This window comes from Opisthocomus hoazin, chromosome 8 (assembly GCF_030867145.1).
Source record: "Opisthocomus hoazin isolate bOpiHoa1 chromosome 8, bOpiHoa1.hap1, whole genome shotgun sequence".
NCBI classification, from domain to species: domain Eukaryota; kingdom Metazoa; phylum Chordata; class Aves; order Opisthocomiformes; family Opisthocomidae; genus Opisthocomus; species Opisthocomus hoazin.
Window position 1 is genome coordinate 63,184,083 of NC_134421.1, and position 20,420 is coordinate 63,204,502.

Below are 20,420 nucleotides of genomic sequence, written 5' to 3' on the forward strand. Positions count from 1 at the left end.
ACTCATTTTCTGCCCAGAAATGTCATGCCTGGCCTTGGAAGGACAAAGAATGATCTTTCTCTGCTTTTCTGCACATGTGAATACATGCACTTTCAGACAACTGAAAAAAATATCTGTTCATCTACGCTGTCAGTTTGGATCACACCATATAATTCCAGGGTGTTGTGCCCTTAATTATCCCCACACATGGCTGCAAAAATAGTCCGGCATCCTTTTTGAAGGAAGAAAGCTGTGTCTCTCCCAGACTGGTTGGATCAATCCCAGAACCTCTCCTATAAGCGGGATTGTACCAGGTCACTGTTTAGCTGAGTTCAGATGCTCTAGTAGGGCCGTGCCCTCACCCACAGCCTTCTCCACGTATTACACACCCTTAAGATCGTGCTGGAAGTAGGGTAGGAGCCAGACCATGAATGTCTAGACGCATTATAAACAATCACTGCTTTTATAGAACTTTAGAAAAAAACTGTTGCGTATCTCAGGATCAAAGGACTATGTAAGGCCAGGAGGAAAACTGAGCCCAGAACATAATCCTTGTGCGGAGAAGGTCTGCAGGATGCAGATCACTTCAAACGCTACGTTGTGCGCACATGGTCAGCCTGCTTCAGAGGATGCTAGTGTGACCAGCATGCATGCAAGCTGCTATAGGCCAGCTGGCCAGGGAAGCAGGGATCACATTGTAAATTGGCTCGCTGAGACTACTAAAAAGAAAGAAATAAATTAGAATACTTTAACAGAATAATACCTCATACATAAAAAACCCTTTATTTTTTTCTCTATTTTTTATGTAGTATCTTAAAATTTAATTGATTCAGAGGTGAAATGCAACATATTTAAGAACAGAAATTGCTCCACTTGATTGTGTTACAATTGCATCTGCATTTGGCCAATGAACTTACCTGGGTATTTATTCTTATGGCTCCAATGGATGGAATTTCATAGTAATAACCTAAAATTTGGAACAGAAATAATGCCATCTTACTATAATGTACTTCTAGTCTTTTAATCTTGAGGCATTTCATTTAGCTTGTGATTTCTAATTTAATTTTTATAGAAATTTTCACATGTGAATGGAATACTTTTTTAGCAGATGCCATCACAACATGTGGCCACACATGATGAGTCACCATACCATATAGGCCAAGCTAGTTACTCTTAAGCATTGAGAGTATACAACGGGTTTCTTCAGTCTGTTGATTTAAAGCTGAGATAAGGTACTGAATTTGTACTCCTAAATTCCCAGTTACTCTGATGTGCGAGTATATGTAAGGGTCTTTTTAACACACTGTGACAGCAACATAATTTTATGCTGAATGCATGCAGGAGTGCAAGTATAGCTACAGTCTGCCACAACAGTGAAGTTCATAGTAGAAAAGTAGAAGACACTCTATGGAAAGGATGAAAAAATCAAACCGGTATTTCTTCTAACTAAACATCAGAAACGTCTTTATTCATCACTGATTATATCACTTATTTGTTTGAGTTAAAATTATTGCCCCATATGCACCAATAAGACTGAAAAGACAGGCACTGACATCCAGCGTAAACAAGCGTAACCAAGTAAGCTGGAAGTGAAATTGGAAGGAGGCGAGGACTGCAGAGGTCAAAGTACTGAGGTCAGGCATTTACTTTGCCATAAGCAATGCGTGACTTGCAAATAAAAACTTTTAATTAAGGAAAAATTAAACAAAATTTTGCTTCTTTGGATATGCAAAAAAATTGTCACTTCACTTTTCGACAGAAGATTATGCTCATTTTGCCTCCATAACAAGATGACATAGGTGGTTATGCTTTAAGCCAGCTGGTCCTCATTTGTTATAAATTAATGGAGTTCACATGTATGCACTATTTTGAGACATAAAGCTGTTAGTTAAAAATCCCTGTTCAAAAAGACAAATGCTGATTTTCTATAATTATTTGACAATACAATTTGCTCTTCATGAAGTTGTAGTATCTTCTGCATGACTTGTCAGCGTCCGGAGGGATTCCTGAGGCTATATGTATGCTATTCATACAGGCTATGGATTCTTCTACACTATTATTTTTTTCTGTATCTATATCTTTCTCTTTCTCCTACCTTTATTTTATGTTATTCTCATGCCTAAGAATCGTATCTTATCCTCCTTCCCTGACAGTCTTAATTTTCAAGACCCTTTGTAACCTACTCCACCTCTCACCTCTTCCTTCTTTCTGATTCATAAACACATTCACATTTTTGGTCAGGCCTGGAAATTGTTCTGTTTAAAATATTAAATAATATTGTTTAATAATTTCTCTGTTTTCCTTTTATCTGTATTTATCTCATCTCTTGTTCCATAATTATATTGTAAGGTATTTGAGACACCTCTTTCTCACGCCTTTTTTAAATGTTTCTGACCACATTTTTCTTGTAGAAATTTTAGGAGAAAGCATTTTACTTCCTTACTTTAACCTTTTTTACCTTTTTATTCCCTACATAAAGAAATTGGGATGAAAATTAAAAATGTAAGAGGCCCTTAGAAGCTAAGAAACCACAGTAAGAATAATTTTAATATTTTCCTCAAAAAATGAAAAAAATAATGCAAGTCATCTGGTCCCATGTAAGTTTTGGAGAAAAACAGAAAGAAATCCAACCAGCCAACCAACTAAACAAATAAACCCTTTGTCCAGACCCCTTAATATAAAACAGCTTTGCTTAATTTCTCATCTGTCATCAGTTTCATCTTTTCATAGATGGCTATTACAAAATGAATTTTCAAAACTGAATGATAATGTCTTATTACTATTCTTATAAAAAATACTAAGATACTTTTCTTACAATATAATATTTTAAACACAGTAATCAGAAATAAATAAGCTTATGCTTTTTATATATGCATATGCACCCATATAGACATTACTTCATCAAATAACTTTGAATCTTTTATTGAAAAAATACAACAAAGCTAAAAATCAGGCTGAAAAGATCTGTATTTTTTAGACATTAATGAAGACATTGCCTGTCCAAAGCTCTAGCAAAGAACTGTCTCAATGAAAAACACAGTACCTTTATTTTCACAGGCCATCCACTGTATGGGTCCTTTGTCATAATTATGTTGACCAACAGAAAATGTGAACACACGTACCTATGCAAATTAAAAAAACAATGCATATAACATAACTATAGGCCATTAATTAGCTGTGACTCTCAAGTTAACAATACTTGGATTTTTCATGAATTTGAAGAGGAAGAGAAAACTGTGAATTTTGTGCTTTTTATGATCATAATAGATACACTGTTTTTATTATATTTTATATATTCCTATTATTTGATCCATGAAGTAGAAGTCAGGAAGAATGTTCTTTCATACATCTTTCATACTTTAATGCTCTTACATTTGTTACCTTCCACGAACCATTTAAATTTATTTTTTATTTTTCCTAGGGTGGTAATTTTAACTCTTCAGGTTTATTAAATTAGTTGACATAATCTCCTGTCAACATTAGATGCTCACAATGAATTAAAATGAATATATGCATGGCAGTAGAATTCAAAGCAATGCAAAACAGGTTTTTTTAGGATATAAAATAATTTCAGGAAAAAAAGATGACATTTTCAGATACTACAGAAAACAAATCCCTATTTTGCTCAGACTTTCAGGCTTCTTTGTGTAAAACCACTAAATTACTTCAACAGAGTTCCACGAAAGGGTTAAGCTTCTGATATCTCCCTTTAAGCTCTTGATATACATTAAAGCTATGTGTTTTATAAGCATAATTCTATGCTGTTTAGGTAATGCAACTCCCATCTATCTCAGACACTGAGGGGAGTCACGGCTTCAGAAGAATTCACCAAATTCTATCCAAGTTTTGGACTGAAAACAGCTTTCTCAGGTGAAATTATTTGCCACACAAATTGTCTGATTCAAATGAGAAAAATTAAAAATAAATGCTGGTATTGCTGTACACAAATTAAAACTCCTACAAGACATGTAGAAAAATTACAAACACTGTATTTCAGCTTCTGGCTGAATACTTTGATCCAAAGCTGAGTGTTTCTGTAAAAGGTTGGAAAAATGTATTCCCAAGAGTTTTAATAAGCTCTTCACTGCTATCATGTCCCTCTGAAGGAATGTTCAAGGACCAGACTGCCTTTCCTTTTCAAGTGTCTCCTTCTTTATGGACCTGTAACTTCACCACTTCACTTTATAAATCACAAATCACAACATGAAATCAGAGCACATATTCCTTTCTATGGAACATGATAACTGTTTAAAATTAAAACATAGTACAACTAATTTGTTTGCAGGCTATAACTGAATAATGTTTTTTTTAAGTAATAGTCACAATATAAAGAGACTCCTTGTAAACTACTGATCATTGCTAAGTTTTTCAATGATTATTTATACAAATTTTCATCACATTATTTAGCACGTGTGATTGCTACCTATACCTTCATTTGTCAAATAAGCCACAAAAATTGCGTGACATAATCAGAGCTTATATATTAACCAAGAGCTGTAGAGTAGCTCCAAATCATCAGTCAGCAGCTAGCAATTGATGAAACTTTATTAGTTTTGACCCCTATAAGCAAGAAGGGTGAACAAAGCTTTGTACTAGATGTCATTTTTAATTAACATACGTTTTGATTTGCGTTATCCATGCAAAACCCTTTGTTTCTGCAGTTAAAAGAAGAATAAAACAACTACTCTGCTGCTCTGGATGCTGATTCAGGTGCTTGTTTTTTTGACAAAATTTGAAGTTTTTCAATAAAACTAATAAGACTATCCCATACAGCATCATTTCTTAGTAATGAGTCAAGCAAATTACAGTTCTAGCTACCCAGACAGGTATGGCAATAATTGTACATGTGTGATGGTAAAATTTTGTTGTCATAGTTCATATGGATAGAGACAGATGAAAACTGCCTTTTATTACCTTGAAAATACTTACAGTGTGAACATGACTTCACCTGATATGTCTGCAACTCATTTATTTTTTTAATACTGTATCCCATTGTAAATTCAAGTTACATTTGCCATCCCCCATTTGTTCTTGACCTCTTTTACAAAATGTCAGCTATAACTCTTCTAATGGATCTTTCTGTTTCTATTCAATTACCCTCTATTTTTCCAAGATGAACGTCACAATGTTAGTTTCTATTCGTATCTCTCAGCCCACAAGGTCTCTGCTTATTAAACTCCTGTTCTTTCATGGACTCAACACTGCTGCCAGTTTAGTGTCTACGAAACACTTGATTCAGATTACGTTCCTCCCAAAAATGATGGTGAAATAAGAAAAACCCCACTAAAGGCCACCAGTTAGATAGTTGAGTGACTTGATGTCTCTTTTGGATTCAGAGTAACTACTTATGTAAGTTAAGACTGAGTCATGTGGGTTTGCTTGTGTGAATATAAAACACGAGTCAGTTAGACTGGACTGCCTAGCAGTTGATCTCAAATGTAAAAATGAAACACGGCATTGGATTCTAGTTGCAAAATGGTATGTAATTTAGGGAAAAGAAGGTGGATGTTAAATCTGAAATTAATCTATAAATAATTTAGAATTTAAATTATTGACAACAAGCAGAGGACAATATATCTGATTTACTGTTCCTTGGATAATTAACAGAGATAAAGAACTCCAATGAAAATTGGAGTTTTTAATTGTTACTTGGTTTGGCAAGAGGGTGGAACATTCAGACGAGTTTTCTTTTTCCTATTGCCTCATCTGGAATTGAGTAGAATGACAGACCAGCTGGAAAAATGAGTCAGCAAGTCAAACTAAACAAGCCAGTTTTAGCAAAAAACATGCTCTCTGCTAACATTTTCTGTGACAGGACTCAGAGACAGCCAAAGCACTGAGATGCATGTCTGTACCTTTTCCCTATAGACATCTTTCCAAAGCAGACAAAAGGCTTTTAAACTAAAAGAAGACAGATTTAAGTACTTTTAATAGGGAATTTGTGACTGAGAACAATTGGAACATCTAGAACAGACACAATGCATGTGAGCACCTCTCCCTTTGACTGTCCTTCCTTTCAAGTTTGGTTTCAAACAACTAAGTGTATTTCTGAGGTGAAGCAAACAGCCAAGTGTTCTTTGATCCCAAGCAGTTATTTTCCATCACCGTGAAGGCCTGGTTATTTCTTCCCTGTGCTTCTCCGCAGCCTCTTATGTTCTGAGTAGACTACAGGTTCCCGGGTTGTTTTGCTATGACTCTTGCTCTCCCCCATCCACACCAGCAGACGGACACTTCTGTCATCCAAACCATTTCCCAGGGAAAGGGCAACCTTGTCTCCATACAGGGGAGATCCATTTATTCTCTTCTTAAAGAAACATAACTTTCAAATCAATAAAAACTATTGGAGCAATCAGAAAAACAAATAGGAGCTGTCTCACTTTCTGATTTTCAGTGGGACTATTCAAAGTGAAGTACTTCTAGAAAACTCATACCCTTAGAATGGAGAAGAACTAGAGATGGGCACCAGTCTGCACTGCCAGCCCAGTCAGATAGTCTTGAAACTGTTCTGAAATATGAGTCCTAATTTCTACCACTGAGAGTTCAAGTCAGAGCTGTGTTGGTTCTGTCAAGGATATATCATGTGCTGGTAGTGGGTAGTTATTTCTCTGTATTTTTCTCACTCAGAAACTAATCTGGGGGGAGAAAACACAATTTTTTTTTATTCTTTGTATTATTCATTTACAGTATGTAGTAAAGCAATATACTTATTAATAAACAAAGCAAGTGTAGAATTAATGTAAAGATAGTCAGAGAGGGAGTGGCACAGGCTGCCCAGATATGTCATAAAGTCTGCCAGCTGTGAGGTTTTACAGACTGGACTTGGACAAAGCCCTGAGCAGCTTGATCAAATTCCTGACATTGGACTGAAGACCTCCAGAGGTCCCTTGCCGCCTGACTTATCCTAGGATCCTATGAAGGACATCAAAGGATAACAAGCAAAAATCCAGCTCCTAATCAGAGGAAGTGGCAGACAAAAAACAAAGCTACAGAAAATAGAGGAAGAAGTATTGTATTGAAGAAAATAAAATTGCCTAATCATAAAAATAATTTGCTTTTTATTTTGTGTTTCTCTCTAGCATAAAAAGCTTGTAAAAACCAGGGTGACTAGAAGGATTCTGACTGCTACAGATATTAGGGGACAATGGCACTCGAGAATTGTGATGAAGACAGAAGTGAAGAGCTATCCGTGAAAAGGATGCTTTCCCTACAGATATCAGCTGTTTTTTACATATCTTACTTCTTCATTTTGCTACTGGAATAAAATAAAGCAAGGTTCAATTAGACTCTTCCTTTGGGTGTATCATGAGTGTTACAGAAAATTAACAGCTTAATTCAAAGTGGTACCTAAGCACAAAATCACCCTTGCTGTTTAGACCACTACATACGGCGTAGGCAATATGTGTAATACGAGAGTCTGAGAAACTGCAACCACTCTGCAAGCAGTTCAGGGTGTATGAACATGCATATTTTTTGACAGATAAATTATTTGTCTTGAATTTTGTGCTGCTGCAGTGAGAGAGCTCTCAATAACCATTTATGTGCATCTCTTCATCTCTCTGTTTAGGAGGAGATTAACTGACCTTTGGAAATATGTATGTCTCTTTATCAAGTATCAAGCGAGCTACATGATTAATTTACTCAACTAGATCTAGGCAAGATGAATCACATCACTTTATGTCTATCATGTAAAAATAGCAGGAGTGCATCTTTCTCTACCATTAGATAAACAAACTGAGTCAAAACCTGGTCTTATCAAACCATGCAACTTCAGTTTTCATGATGACAGTATGACTGCAGAATATTTTAACCTACCCTTTATAACTGAAGGTAAAGATTCACAGATAATGTCTTTTGTTATAGACCAAGAGAAGCTGTGATAAAAAGTAGTAACTAATTTAGTAATTCTAGTATGATCTGGGAAATTATTTTTCCCCTTAATGTGTTTACAGATTAACAGGTAAGATTAAAAAATGTTTGCAGTTTATATTTAACAGGAACACTTCTGAAATAAAAGGACAATATACCAAGCTGATTTTTCTGAATAAAATAATAAAACTGCTTTTCTGCATAATTCTATTATGCACTCCATCTTCTAAATCCCTTGTAAGTATAGCCTTTAAACCACTTAATCATTTCAGTACTTTTCTGCCATAGGTCAGGGAAACGTTATGTGGTTATCAAGCTGCCATAGTTATAACTGTGAATGCATTTTTTCCCTTACTGTCTTTACATCTGTGGGCAGAAATCTGAAGATGATTTTGGATTCTGCTGAGAACTAAGTGATACCAGAAGGCATTTATGACCAATTTGAACCGAGAAGAGAATTTCAGAGGATGATCTGAAAACTCTATGTGCTAACTAGGAAACCACCTAGGATTAGACAATAGGAAGCACCAAATACAGAGTTTCACCTAAAATCTGGTCCAGAATCTGTCATGCTGAACTGCTAGATTCAGGACTTCCATGGATGCAGTCCTGAACCATTTGGGTTGTATCTATAAAACTAAAGCTTTTTTTTTTTTACTAGGAAGCACAGGGAGAAGTTAAATAAAAGTTACATATTTAAGAGCAGGGTAAGACTCAATGATGTGCCAGAGGGAAGTTTTAGGATTCCTTAGGCTATCTTTATGCAGTAAACAAAATGGAATATACCCATTTTCTTTCACAGGCCATGTGCGCAAGTGCACAGTGTGGCTCACATGTCTATGGCTAAATTGTGTTGCTTTCCTCCCTCCCTGTCCACCCCACCACCCCACCCCATCCCCGTATCAAGTGATCTTATTATAAAAAACTTTTGGGAACAGCACCTGGCTCACACCACTCCCTGAACCGAACCCAGACATCATTCAAAAGAGTTGACTGCCACAGGCCAAGAACCATACTGTTGGATCTGTTAAAAATTAAACATTATGGACAATTTTGGACATTTCTCTAGCCCACAACCTGGCCTCAGATAATTTATTAGTATATAGGGTACAGCTGTTTGATTCACTCCTATGAGTCAAAGCTAGTTTTCTCATGACAGACTGAGCAAAGCTCACCCTTTTCAAAATGACTGTGACAGTGGTGCCTTTAATCTTTTAAGTAAGAGTTCACTGCTCATACAAAAGAGGTCTGAGTTCCTGTTTCTCAGTTTGAGCAAATTCCTGACTTCCACTGCTCTGAATACCAGGCTCAAAAAAGTCCAGAAGTTGGAGATTTAGGCTTTTGTACATGTCTCTCTGACTGCCTAGATGTTTTGCCCTTAACAGCAATTGGGAAAAACATAGAGATGACCTCAGCAGTGAGGTATGAAACCTAATCAAGTGCTAAGGTTGTGAAGTTTTAAAGGTCTAGAACTCAAAATGCAGAATTCACTATTTTATGTCAAGTTAGGAAACACCAAGAATGGCATGACACACCAAAAGAAATGTATGGTATTATGACTTTTGACTACATTAGGATCTGCTTCTTGCCTTGCTATAGTCTCTGAAAATATGTGTAGATTTGGGAAAATCGGGGAGAATCACCTACAAGTGAAACAATAAGAACTTAACTCTCAGATATTTAGATGCAAAGATAATTGCAGGCTGGACATCTTTAAATTTATAGACATGAAGAAAGTATGAATGCATTTGATAAAACACTTGCTCTAATCTTTCCATAACTGACCCTCTATGCTCTGATTCAGCAAGGCATTTAACTATCCAAGTAATTCCTCTGACATCAATCCAAAAATACTTTAATTGAGGCACAGGTTTAAAGACTAATAGAGCAGGTTCTTGGAACTAGTTTTCTAGACTTTTATCCACAGTGAATTATTTCTCCCACTTTACATGTATATTTGCAGTCTTCTCTATCATTAATATCTTTCATTCACTACAATTCAACCTCAGACTTCAACCTGCAATGCTAACTTGTAAATTCATAGTCTAATTAGAGTCTAATAAAGAAAGGAAATAATGACACACTAAAAATTATTTCACATAATGATCTAATGCTAATACTTCTATTTTAAAATAAAAAGAAAAATTAAGTTCATTACATATTAGGAGATTATTGGAGAATCTCACTTGCTTTGGATATAACTCTCTACAGATAACGCGGGTCCCAAACCATTTAACAGTCTAAATATATCGGGAAGTTAGACTCACGAACACTGATGTGTGGTGTAGTTATATGCAACTACTCTACAAAAAGAACTAATAACTGAGGATTATACCTGAAGTCTTCATAACATATGCATACAATGAAAGCTGCACGCTCACTGAGGAAGTCTTAAAAGTGAGTGCCATGAATCTCCGAAAGTGTTTAAAAAATGAAAAAAAAAAAAGTGGTTTCATCCAGCTTGCTTTGTTTCCTCACCAAGAAAACATATCTGGATGAAAATGGGGATATTTTCTAGTGTAGAGGTTGAAAATACCATTGTGGTAAACGTATTGAAAAATTTTGGAATCAACACTCACAGAACTAAAAACCTGCGCATTCAGTTACACTGTTCTCCATCTTCGCAGTGCCACCTTGTGGAACTACGGCTACTCAGACCTTACTCACTGCAGGGCCAGCAAGCAGTGCCCCTTCCTCTTCGGTTAAAAGTACGATGAAGGCATAAACACCCTGCCAATGCTTATTAATCTACCTCTGTTAAATTTAATATTATTGGATTGATGAACTACTGATAATGCGATGCTTTAAGTCTTTACCTGGCTTAGACTTTGTCTTTGATGAGCCAGAAGTATCACAGAACTACAAGCGGAATTATTCAGTTCTGTATGCCCACAATAACTTAATGTATGAACGTTCCATGGCGATGAGGAGGCTATTTCCTCTGCACCGCACTCTCTCCACTAAGGAGGTGAAGTTTTTAATCTCAGCGTTTTCCAGGTGTAGGTATAAATCAGCTCTGTTTCGTTAGCTTTTTACATTAGTCTCAAGAACAGTGCTAAGAAAGAGAAAAGCTGTGCTTTCCAAAACCCCAGTAGGACTTCAGAATGATGTGCTTGAATTGAAGTTTGAGAGTCAGTCTGGCTCTGCCTACCATACCAAAAATTGGGCTTTGCCCCACTCTCCATTCTTGAGAGCAACTGCGGCAGCAGAGCCTCCGTACAGGCACAGAAGCTAAATCATTGCTCCCTCCGTCTTCCCCTTTCCTTGCTGCCCCAGGAGCCGTTGCAGCGCCTTGTCTGGGAGTGTGCCAGTTGGCAGAGGCTGAGAACCTCCCGGGTTTAACTCACAGTTAGACCCCATAAAGGACTGAAGGACAGTGTCCAAGGCCATGTCTTGGCTCCATGTCATTTACTAATATAAATGGTGCCTTAAGATTTAGATTAATATGATGTCTCAAATAGAGTGTAATGCAGTTGCTGTACGCTTAACTCATCCTGCTGAAAGGCAGAGATGATGGATTTTATCTAGAAAATCCCAAAATCTCAAGTAGCCCTCAAGTAGTCTTCTGTGATGTAGATTTGTGGCTGTAGCTCTGGCTCAAAGGATGCTGACACACTGCCTACATGTCTTCCGCTTTCCACCCAAAGTACTGCTCTCACCGGACCACCCCACATCACCTCGGAAATAAATGTAAACCATTTAGTCTGGATCCGGTGATTTTCCAGCCATTCATCCTGTCTCCCAGTCTTCAGATGAAGAAATTACACTACCATCTTTTTAACAACTCAGCTGTTGAATATTTTACTTTGACCACGCGGGTTCTATTTAGTCAGTTGAACTGTTTCCTTCCTTGGTTATATTAACAACAAAGTTTCTTTGTTGAAATGAAAAACAATCAAATTCCTCCTTTTCCCTGTGCTACTTCTCCCTGACACTCAACATTTTGCACTCCCTGAAGAAAAAGTAATTTTTTTTCTGAGAGTTCTTTGTAAATTTGGTGCCCCATATCAGGAATGAGACAAAGGAGCTGACAAAGTAATTCCCTGTGTACTCTGGATTAAAAGCATTTAAGGTGTTTCTTTGATAGTCAAAACAATATTTGGAGGGGGCTGAACAGCTGGAAGAGACCAGATTAATTAGAGAGTTATTTACTGTTCATTTTCTGACACCAAGCATTCTTTCTTTCTTTTTTTTTTTTTTTTGTTGGCCTTATAAGCCCTGGGGAAGAAATATTACAAATATCAGCTAAGGATTTAATGGAATATTAAATATTCCATTGAATATTTCAAACACCATTTGTAATCAGGTACTCTGACTTTCTTTCTTTCATGCAAATAGTCTTTGTTTGAAAACAGTATATTAACTGTCCCCTTTATATAGTTACTCTCTCCATTTTTTACTCCAGTTACTCCGGTTCTTGTACAGCATGGAAAACGCAGAGTGAAATTAATGGTTACAAATGCCAAACAGTTGCATTAGAAGAAAGAAAAGGATGGGGGAAAAGGGAAGGGCCATCGGAAATTCTCATTTCCAGCAGAACCCATTTACAGGAAATCTTCCTCGCTGGAATTATCAGTTATACAAAGTTCATGTCTAATTTTACAATGGCCTGATCTTCAGCAACATGAAAATTCCAAATGAAGCCAATTTAGCAAGCCTGAAAAAGGGTATGCCATCTAAAGAGGGGAAGCGACACCTGTCCATGTTCACCTTCTCTTTCTTGGAGATTGACCTGGGTACAGAACAGCATCTTCAGATGGTCTTAGAAGAGGGAGACTAAGACGTTAAAATGCTCCAAGTTTGGTCGTCTTTCCTTTTTTAAGATGGAGAAAAAATAATAGCTACTGTATAAGACTGGAAACTCAGCACTGCCATATAGGACTGTGCTCAGGGCAACGTGACCTTGTCTCTGCTTGCAGGTGAGACGTTCCATTCCTAACACAAGCAGGCACTGCCGATGCCTGCTGTCAGCAGCTGGCAAATGTCCTAGCATGGCTGAAAGACCGAGTCGTATACGCAATCGTGTAATAGAGACTGTCCTTCACAGTTCGCAATTAATGCAGTCACTGTGCATGCTCACACATTGTACTTGCCAAACTGCAACTGAAATCTCAGCCCTGTCTGTGAGAAACATGGCATATTTACAGATTTACAGATAGCATCTATCCTACGGATGGTTTAATAATAGTAAAATTAATGATGACAAAGATCACTCCTATACTGAGTGATATGCATTTTCATTTCTTTTGTAATCAGCCAAGTAAACTAAATTTTCAGGGAAAAAAAAAAAAATAGGACTGATCCTACATGTAATCTGCAGGTAAAACAACATTGGGGGTTGTCTGTAGTCCTGGTGTGTTTAACAGTTTTTAACAGAGTTTTCTTAATAAATCTAGATTCAAATTTAGCATTCACAATGGCTGAAAGTGAAAAGCAGAGACAATATATTGTAGTTAAATCACACTTTAGGTAACAAAGTATTAGCCATTTTTCAGTCTATGATACAAGTGAATTTTAAGCATCCCTCACAAAGTCTGTGTTTTTATTGAAAAAAAAAAGAAAAAAGGTCTTTAGCCTAATTTATAAATATGCTTCTTACAGAGAAATTTATTATAGACAAAACACTGCCGTAGAAGGTTTTGGTTTTGTCTTTGTTTTTGTTTTCAAATGAAATACTATCTACAGACTAAGATTCCAACAGAAAGCACTGAGGTTATTGATTTTCCTGTCTACATGGAAGACTGAGAATACAATATGGACAGTCTGCATTATACAATTCATCACCTGTAAAGAGGTGGCTTCATAAAATTGTTTGTAAACAAACCAAACCATTTCTTTTTAAAATGATCCATTTAAGTAAAGTCAGAACTATTAAAAAAAATACATTTGCAACTTGCACTCCAGGATCTTTGGTCAGTATGGATTAAATGTCTTCTTTTGCACATGAGTAATGATGACATTATGCAGCATAGACTTCCCACCTAAGCCTCAGCAAACACTAAATACATAATTTTCAATTTGATACAAGGCTAACATGAATATGACTTTGACTAAAATTAATGACTTCAAATAGAAACCGAATATAGAAACAAGGAAATGGAGACACGTAATAGGCTAAGAATTCAAAGACTGCATATGGGCCTGACTCTGTTCCGAAAAAAAAAAACCAAAATAGATTTTTTTAAAATTAGGGGTTTTTTTCTCTATTTTTAGGAATAAGACCCATAAAAATGTTTGTGAAAACCTCAAGAGAAAATAATTAAAAGCTTATACTTGAGTGTTATTTTCCGTAACCACACCAGTACAAGATTGCAAAGTCAGTTTCTCATTCTTCTGTTAAAAGACATTCTACTCTGTATAGCACATTAAATTCTGTATAGGAAATTCTATCCTGTATAGTGCAAAATATTAAGGAATGTGACCGTGAGTTCCTGGAGACATGACAGAGCAGCTTTTAGCCCTAATCAGGATTTTGAATTGAGGTCACTTTCTAAGTAGAGACTGGGGTATTTTCTGTTTGTTTCTCACCAGACTTCACATTCCTTAAAAGAGGATCTTGCTTTGTGTCAAAACTGAAATATTTTTTGCAAAAGCCTATAAGAGATGGCCTTCTTAATTATACGTAGTAATTCTTACTCTTGATAAGATTTCTGAAACAGTGCTCCCCCATCTCAGGTACTGACGTTCTCTCTTAAAACATAACCCTTCCTTACAATGTCTGCAGCAATCTCTAATACTTTACATATAAGTTGCACAGGGTTTCTGCTTGTTAAGTGAAGTTTACAGTACACCTGCACTTATGTTTTTTCACTTTGCTATCCCTTTCCTTTTTTATGCCTCCTGAATACACAAACACATATTTCTTGTTATCTGAATGGACCTTAGCTTTGTTTCTTGAAATTTTCATTTCCTTCTTAACCTATCATCTGTTTATACTGCTGCACACACGTCTTGTGCTACCATCTGTTTCTTTCAGCTGTTCCCTTATTCTCTTGCCTACCACAGATTCCCATTCTGTAACTTCTCCCTTTGAGCTCCAATATAAAGTCTCCTACATATTTCTGTCTGCTTTTCCACCAGTGCGACAGTGAATCCTTTTATTCAAAGACATCCCATCCCATCTGAAACAATTCCATCTGCTAATGGTCTAATGCTCAGCTCATGCTCAACACCCATCTACCAGCTGGCCCAAGCAGCACTTAGAAACTAAGATTTCTACCAAGTTTCAGAGTCACTTAGTAATAGTTCATTCATTTTAAAAATATATTCAGTTGTGCTAGCTTAGTCACATTACTTCTTCTATGAAGTGGATAAACTCTGCAGTTTCTTCCCAGAAAGTTGCACTTTTATACCAATGTTGTAAAGTTAACTTTTGGAAAACTCTAAATTCAGTGAACACACAAATGTCAGTACTGTGACTATGTAACAGGCAATTTTATAGAAAAGCATCTCTTAATCTTCATAATCACAATAATTTTTTTCTTGTGTCCAGTTTTTCTTCTTTACCTGCAGAAACCAATTCTTAACTTTGAAATTTTCTCCACTCCTGTTTTTAAATAAATGGGATTTGTGATTCTCTCTTACATGGCTCTTATAGCAGAACAACTTGCATCTTCTTTGTCTACAGCTGCACTCGTTACAGTCAGTTCTTAATTACTTATGGCACTTCCTTCAATAAACATAGTAAGCGTACAAAAATTGTTTATGACTTCAATTCTATAGGCTTATGCAGAGAAAACAATATGATGTAAGACACAATTCCTGAATATCTTGTAATGGGTTAGGAGAATTCTTTATCCAAGAAGATGTCAAGAACAGTTAGATTTATTTATGAATTTTAAGGCAGAATTAACTGAAAATCTAGAAGAAAGATCTTTTGAGTGAAAGATCAAGACGTGATTTTTATTTCAAGGAAAGGAAGGTAAGACAGAGGTAAAACAGCGCTAAAGAGACAGACTTCAACAAAGTCAGTGGGCTAGATAGCTCAGTATTGTGGGAAGATAACCTACAGAATATAAGTTTACAAGAAAACTAGCAATTCATGAGGAGGAGTACATTAAACATAAAGAAGAAACTGCCTAATGTAATGTAAGATTAAAAACACTTAGAATAAAAAAACTGAAATTGAAGGTAACTGTAAAAAAGCAGCCGTTAGGGAAAAAAGAATCAGTGCAAAGCAAAAAACAAACATGGTTCAATAATACAACGCAGTTCCAAAAAGACAAGTTATATTCTAGGAAACATTTACTTAAGTGCTGCATGAAAAAAAAGGCACAAAAATACTCTGTTCTCTTGATAGCACTTAAGGTTCTCTAATTGTTCAAAAGCGAGTTTTAAGAAAGGTAGCGATAGCATGCCATTATACAATAGCGGTAATAACACAGAACTAAAAGAATTTGAGACACAACTTAGGAGCATTTGAAAGAAATTAGTTTGTTTAGTTGAAAAGACAAAACTTCAAAAGCAACGCTGGATGAAGGTGACACCATAAAAGTGGTTTCCTAAAATGTAAGAGGAAATTATGATAAGAATTATTTGTTGCCTGTAATGAATGTAAAATGAAAAGAAAAAACCCTCTGAGCTTATTTTGTCTTAAGGAAACTGAGGGAAACCTTTCTAAACAGGTAGGTGATGAAACAGAAAAATGTAAACACCTAAGGAAGCTGTGGAACTGGATACTTTAAAGAAGAGGTTACATAAACATCATCGGGCATGGCCTAGGTATTAAATTGCTCATTGCAGGAAGTCTCAGCCCTCCAATTCTTGACTTACAGAAGCAAACAATCAGCTCACACGGCATTTCACTGCAATCCCAAATTCATGAGAATGAACGCACAGTTAATACACGGGGAGACAGACAGGACGAACCTCTGATGTCTAACCTCAACCAGTTATGCCATATGCAGCATTTTGTTTGTATAAGTAAGTAAAAACCAGTCTGACTCTCTTGCTTTCATCCCAAAACAAACATAATGTGCTTTCTATATTAAGTGATATCCTATCCTTGTTGCCTTGATTAATCATTTTATGCCATCTGCAACTTCAATCTCTATGTGATACCCTGAATAAATCACTGTTAATATAGCGGTTTGAAATTGAAGATCAACAAAAATAGAAGTATCAAATAGCCCCCTCCATGCCAAATTTGAAGGAACCAAGCTGCTGCTTGAGTTTTATGCAACAGATACACATGATTCTAATATGAACAATAAGGTCACTTTTCAACAAAGCTATATTAAAACTTTTGTTAGCCTTCTGCAGTTCTCAATACCACCACTTGGATTCTTATCTTGCACGGTAGATAAAAACGCCACGTGGTAACCCAGACAGATTCATGCTCATAATGGAACAGCAGCCTAAAGAGAAACTTGCTACCAACACATCTACGTGTGTGTGGACACGTGCATGAAAAGGCTGTTCTGCATGCAGATCCTCCTAAAATAAACCCTCCTCTGCCCTGCTGCACTTTCTGCTGCACCTCCTAAGCCTGCAGCAGTCTTGCCCAACAAATGAGTGTACATAGGTAGAACAGCACAGGGGATGTGATGGTTTAATGGAAAAGTAGGTGAAAAAGGGAGAAGAAATATAATGGATATGACTTCCTTATTGAGGCCTTAAAGAAAAACCTTGGAGGTGATGTTATATAGCCTAAAGCTAAAGGGGTCAGCGAAAGACAGTGTGGGAAAGACTGTGGCAGACTGCTGTAATCCAGCAGCATCGTCAGGGCATGGACGCATGGCAGCAGTATGTCAGCTTAGGAGATGATTGCTGAAAGGACAACATGTAGACATTCTTGAAAAAGAGTATCCTAAAAATCACTGTACTCGGATTCCTAGTGGGGGAAAAGGGCTTCACACACCATCAGGTAACTAGTTCAAAATTCAGGTTTAGAGGGAAAAACATGTGCCTAACATCAAACTGTGAAAAAAAATGAAAAAAACCCCCATGTTATTGCATGGATTTACACATTTAGGACCTTAAATAGCTTAGCATTGAGCAACTTGGCTATTATTGAAGACTGCTGATACAGAATACTTAAATTCATTAGTATAGTGGCATTAATCTATGTTAGGAACCCAGAAGCCTGAACAGTGGATATGTTGCAAACCCTTCATTAATAAGTGGAGCTAAGAAAGAGGTAAAAAATAGATAATTCGCCTCAAGAACAAGACATTTCTTCAGTGAGCATGCTAATAACTCTTTTCTTACTTTGAAAGAAAAAAGGAAAGGATTGTGGAACCTGTAAGTACTGACCCAAGATTCACCCTGAATATTTTAGCTTTACCATTTGTACATGTCACAGTACATACAATAATCTAAAATCAACAGCTGGAAGATGACACACTCTTAAGACAGAAGTGATTAGGGAAGGAGCCGGGGAGTCAGTTTAACCAGCTAGCTGGAGATTTCTTCCACATGGGATTCCCCGTACCCCCACTCCAAGAAAATTCAGAGCACAGAGGGACTATCAGGAGGAATAAGAAATAGCTTAGCGTCTGGTTGTCTAAAGAACACAGAATGCTGATGTCGAGAAGACCAGAAAACAATCTAAAATCCAGAAAGCTTAAGAAAATGGCATAAATTTTATCTATCAAACTATGCCACATGCCATTCAGATAGAAACCAGAGTTTTTCTCAGTTCAACTGTTGATTTAATTAGTTTATGTTATATCCTGTGTCACAAATCTGTCACACACTCAGAAATTCAAGAACTGTTGGAGTACACTTTGACAGCTGGTAAGCTGTATTTGAAGCTGATATTAGTGTTGAGAAAGATGCTGTTTCTATTTTCAGCTCCATAAGTAACCCTAGAAAGTTACACTCATTCCGCCTGACACTGAGACTCCCATGGCTACCCCAAGTGGAAACATCATGGGCTTTTTCAATGGTCACTTGTAGTCAGGACTATCACTTTCAGCCTTGTCTAGAATGATTCATACACCGTTGCCTAGATTAACAAAGTTTTCTTTTTAGTTTTACTCACTTGTAGTTGTGCAATAATGGATTCATACCAATGAAGAAAATGGTTTCCTCCTTTGGTAATGACATTAGGAGGTATTTTTGTTCTAGAAGAAAGTTTTGCTAGCACTTTCTTATAGATAAGACATTTTATCATTCTCTTGACGTGATGAATGTGTCCCATTTGGAAGAAGTCACTGCCAGTATAGGCTTCCCAGTGGAGTTACAACAAGCTGGAGCCTCCTCCAACAGGACCTCTACCAATAGAAGTTCTGTGTCTACCACATACAGACATTTTTAATGGAACTGGGTTGTTGGAAAACTTCTCCGAATATTTCCTCTCATAGATACTGTCAGAAAAATCTACACAAAATAGGGTTGTGTTAATCATTATGGATAATTCTGTGGGAATGAGACGTGAGACCCAACTTACAGTTCTCCTCCTTTCTGAGGGGTCAGATCAATCCTACCTGTGTGGAGCAGATCGATCCATCTGATCCCCACAAACCTCTATCATGCTAGGAAACGTCAAACAGCTGAAAGCGCATGAGGTATGTTTAAGGTCTTTTCCTACGCAACTGAGTTGAGCAATCCTTCAAAACACAGATTTCAGGGTGCACAATCTGCCCCAAAGGGCTGTAGTTAGTTCTCTATTTTTAACCTGAATTCAAAATTCTCAGGATGGAGAACACCTACTGGGCCTCCATTTCAATTAAATTTATATTGTTATCTTCAGTGAAGCCATCTGTAGTATGAGTGGAAATAAAATTAAAATTTACCACCCCCCTTCCTGAAATTTAGAGCGTGTGTGGTATTTCACACATTTAATATGAGTGCCCCAAATGTCATCGTACAGGTAAACATGCCAGTTTTCAAATATCAGGCACAGCATGTAGTTGCAATCTGTGACAACAAAATGTGGCTTGATAACAGGAAAAAGGTACGCAAAGTGAAACACAACTGTGATTTTCCACTTCAAACAGATGAAAACTAGGAATGTTTCTCCTCAAAATTGTGTTATACAAGTTTTATAATAACCCTCATATTGATACTGGAAATGATTGTAAAGACAGAAAATTATTTTGAACATATCTGTATGCTGTGTCAAAACAGATTAAGTCCCCTAATTTAACAGCACAATTTTCCAGCCCTTAGATGCTAGGCTGTTTTTTTTAGTAGTTTCCCATTGTTTATTATATTTTTTCACTTCTTAACTTGGAGGTGGCACTAAAGGCACTGCAAACAAGCGTATTAAGTCATGTCATCTGATGGGCCAAAACTTACTGAATCTTCTTTCATATCAAGGAATTACAAAGTAACTGACACGAAGTAGAAAATACTTCTCGAGTTGAAGCAATTTTACATCACGAAGATGAAAACAAGGATTTGAATGAATGGTCTTTTGTTTGAATGAGAAAAAAAAGTTTACAACACACTGTACCTAAGATGGGAAGTGACTGGCAGTGATATAAGATAATAAAGATTGACCTTCTATATACTGTATGCAAAACACAAAGAAAAATGTTCAAACAAATGCAGAGTAGACAAGAAAAAACATCAGCTGATACATATTTATATTCTGAAGTGCTACTATGGTAAAACCTCACATTGAATAG

At 36.6% G+C, this 20,420-nt stretch overlaps 1 protein-coding gene across 5 annotated transcripts in view; it reads right to left on the reverse strand.

Moving 5' to 3' along the window:
• CACNA2D1 (calcium voltage-gated channel auxiliary subunit alpha2delta 1) overlaps positions 1 to 20,420 on the reverse strand; it is a 439,617-nt gene that overhangs the window by 62,515 nt on the left and 356,682 nt on the right. For all 5 annotated transcript variants that reach the window (XM_075427738.1, XM_075427739.1, XM_075427736.1 and 2 more), the window contains exons 13-14: positions 3,023 to 3,101; positions 897 to 946 (exon numbers count right to left, since the gene is read on the reverse strand). In XM_075427738.1, coding sequence (XP_075283853.1) covers positions 897 to 946; positions 3,023 to 3,101 — 129 coding nt within the window. The remainder of the gene's footprint in view (positions 1 to 896; positions 947 to 3,022; positions 3,102 to 20,420) is intronic.